The 2,049-nt window shown below is 36.3% G+C and overlaps 1 protein-coding gene across 1 annotated transcript; it reads left to right on the top strand.

The window, feature by feature from the left end:
- The first annotated feature begins 521 nt into the window (after nucleotides 1-521).
- On the top strand, nucleotides 522-1,803 carry SARC_14879 (hypothetical protein). Its single transcript, XM_014290990.1, has 3 exons — nucleotides 522-660; nucleotides 1,053-1,150; nucleotides 1,408-1,803. The coding sequence occupies exons 1-3, from the start codon at nucleotides 543-545 to the stop codon at nucleotides 1,666-1,668; spliced, it is 477 nt and encodes a 158-aa protein (XP_014146465.1). The 5' UTR covers nucleotides 522-542; the 3' UTR covers nucleotides 1,669-1,803.
- Nucleotides 1,804-2,049: the final 246 nt, after the last annotated feature.

Raw genomic sequence — 2,049 nt, 5'->3', positions numbered from 1 at the left:
ATACATACATACATTCATACATACATATATATATATATATATATTTATATATATATATATATATATACATACATTCGTACAAACATACATACATATATACGTACATACATACATATATATATATATATATGTATATATATACATGCATACATACATACATTCATACATACATACATATATATATATATATCAATTATATTATATTAATATTCATAATATTATTAGTGACCTAATAGCTATTCCGAGTATTTGACATGATTTTTTTTTCAGTATTGCATATGCTTTTATTTGGCATCTTCAGTTTTCGAAATTAACATATTTATTTTTCAGAGACATTTGTATTTCTGATTTATTTTCAAGTTGAATGGAATCATGCGTGACATTTATTGCACGAAACATATATTTGTATATTTGTATATAGCAGTTTATTTCAAAACAAGCGTTGTTGGTGGCTTCATCTTGTGCTCTTGCTCATGCGGGATCTAATTTTTCAGTTTCCAGCATATTGATGACTTCATTCTACTCTGTACAGATATTTTGCAATGTCCATGTTTCGCAACAGCCTGAGACAGGCCAGTTTGGCATCTTCCGCCCTGCGCACCAGTGCTTTGCGAAGAAATGTTCTACGCACAACCACTCTGCGCAGCATGTCCGCAATCAGTAAGTGGTATTGTTATGCAAACTCTCTATCATATTCTTGAGCTATTGGTTTGTGTTGAAATATATACGCAGTTGTTTGTAGCCGGGAATGATTTGATTCAATTGACCGCTAATAGATTACCATAATGCGACCGTTGTATTACCGTGTAAAACTGTATAAAGATCCATGTATCCCTTCTTTATTTGTTAAGAATTAAACGAGTTCCTGTTCAGTTTGATCTATTTGAGCTCCCGTGTTTGTACAAATTGTATTATTTTAATAACCCACCCCATAAAATATCGGTCACCCTTTGAACTCTCGTGATCATGTGTTTCCACTTCCACATGTGCCCTGCTGAACATCCTCTGCTATTTTTGATTTTAAAGTTGTAATTTCTCGACTTCAACTTCAGGCACGAACACTGCTGGTGTAGCTGGAATTGTTTCAGGAGATGACCAGGCCGTCGGTTTGGAGAGATACCAGCGCGAGGAGTTCGCCAAGGGAAATATGGTGAGTACGCTAAAAGTATTTTGTGTTCAATGTCATTTGTTCGATCAACATTGTCAATTGAAATTTGCCCAATAGTATCGCGATTTCTGAGAAAATCAAACTTAATTTAAAAAGTTCTTTTGTCAGTGCTTGTGAGTGCTGGTTGAAATTGTGCTACCAATAGAGGAAATTCATGGGCGTCTCATACAACAAATTCATAGGCGTTTCATACAAATCGCATGTTGAGAGTAACATAATATATTTTTATTTGTTCATAGGATCCATTCTTCAAAGATTTGAGATGCTACCACTTCGGAACTGAGGAGAACCCTCACCTGGTGCCTTCTTTCCGTGAGGATAGAATCATTGGTTGCACGGGAGGAACCGGCCTGAATGATTCCCCCCGTCCCCACGAGACATTGTGGTACAACGTGGTCGCAGGCACAGACTTGGAGTGCAACGAATGTGGACAAGTGTTCCAGCTAATTCAACTGCAGTCTCCTATCCCGATCCCTGACGGCACTGACATGCACCATTAAATGAATTCTCGTTGCGACACTTCTCGGATGAGTGTGCGATAGTGGATCAAATGGTCTTTAATGTGTATGAATGAATCAGGATTAAACTACGGAAGCCGAATGGCTCAATGCGAAATGACAATACAAAAGTTTGGGTTGTCTGATTTTTACTTTATTTCTAGAAATGGAAACTAAGCGTCTTTTCGATTGATTCCTTCCCTTTGGGGTTAGTTCTCCAGTAATAGAATCCTAGCTAGTAAGACTGCAGCTCAGACACAGTCACATACATAAACACAGACACAAGTCTCACACACACACACACACACACAAACACACACATATATATATAGATATATATATATATAAATATAGATATAGATATAGATATAGATATAGATATAG

The sequence above is a fragment of the Sphaeroforma arctica genome (genome assembly GCF_001186125.1).
Source record: "Sphaeroforma arctica JP610 unplaced genomic scaffold supercont1.5238, whole genome shotgun sequence".
Lineage (NCBI taxonomy): Eukaryota > Ichthyosporea > Ichthyophonida > Sphaeroforma > Sphaeroforma arctica.
Note: the sequence above shows the minus strand (reverse complement) of the source record. Positions and strands in the feature narration are given on the sequence as shown.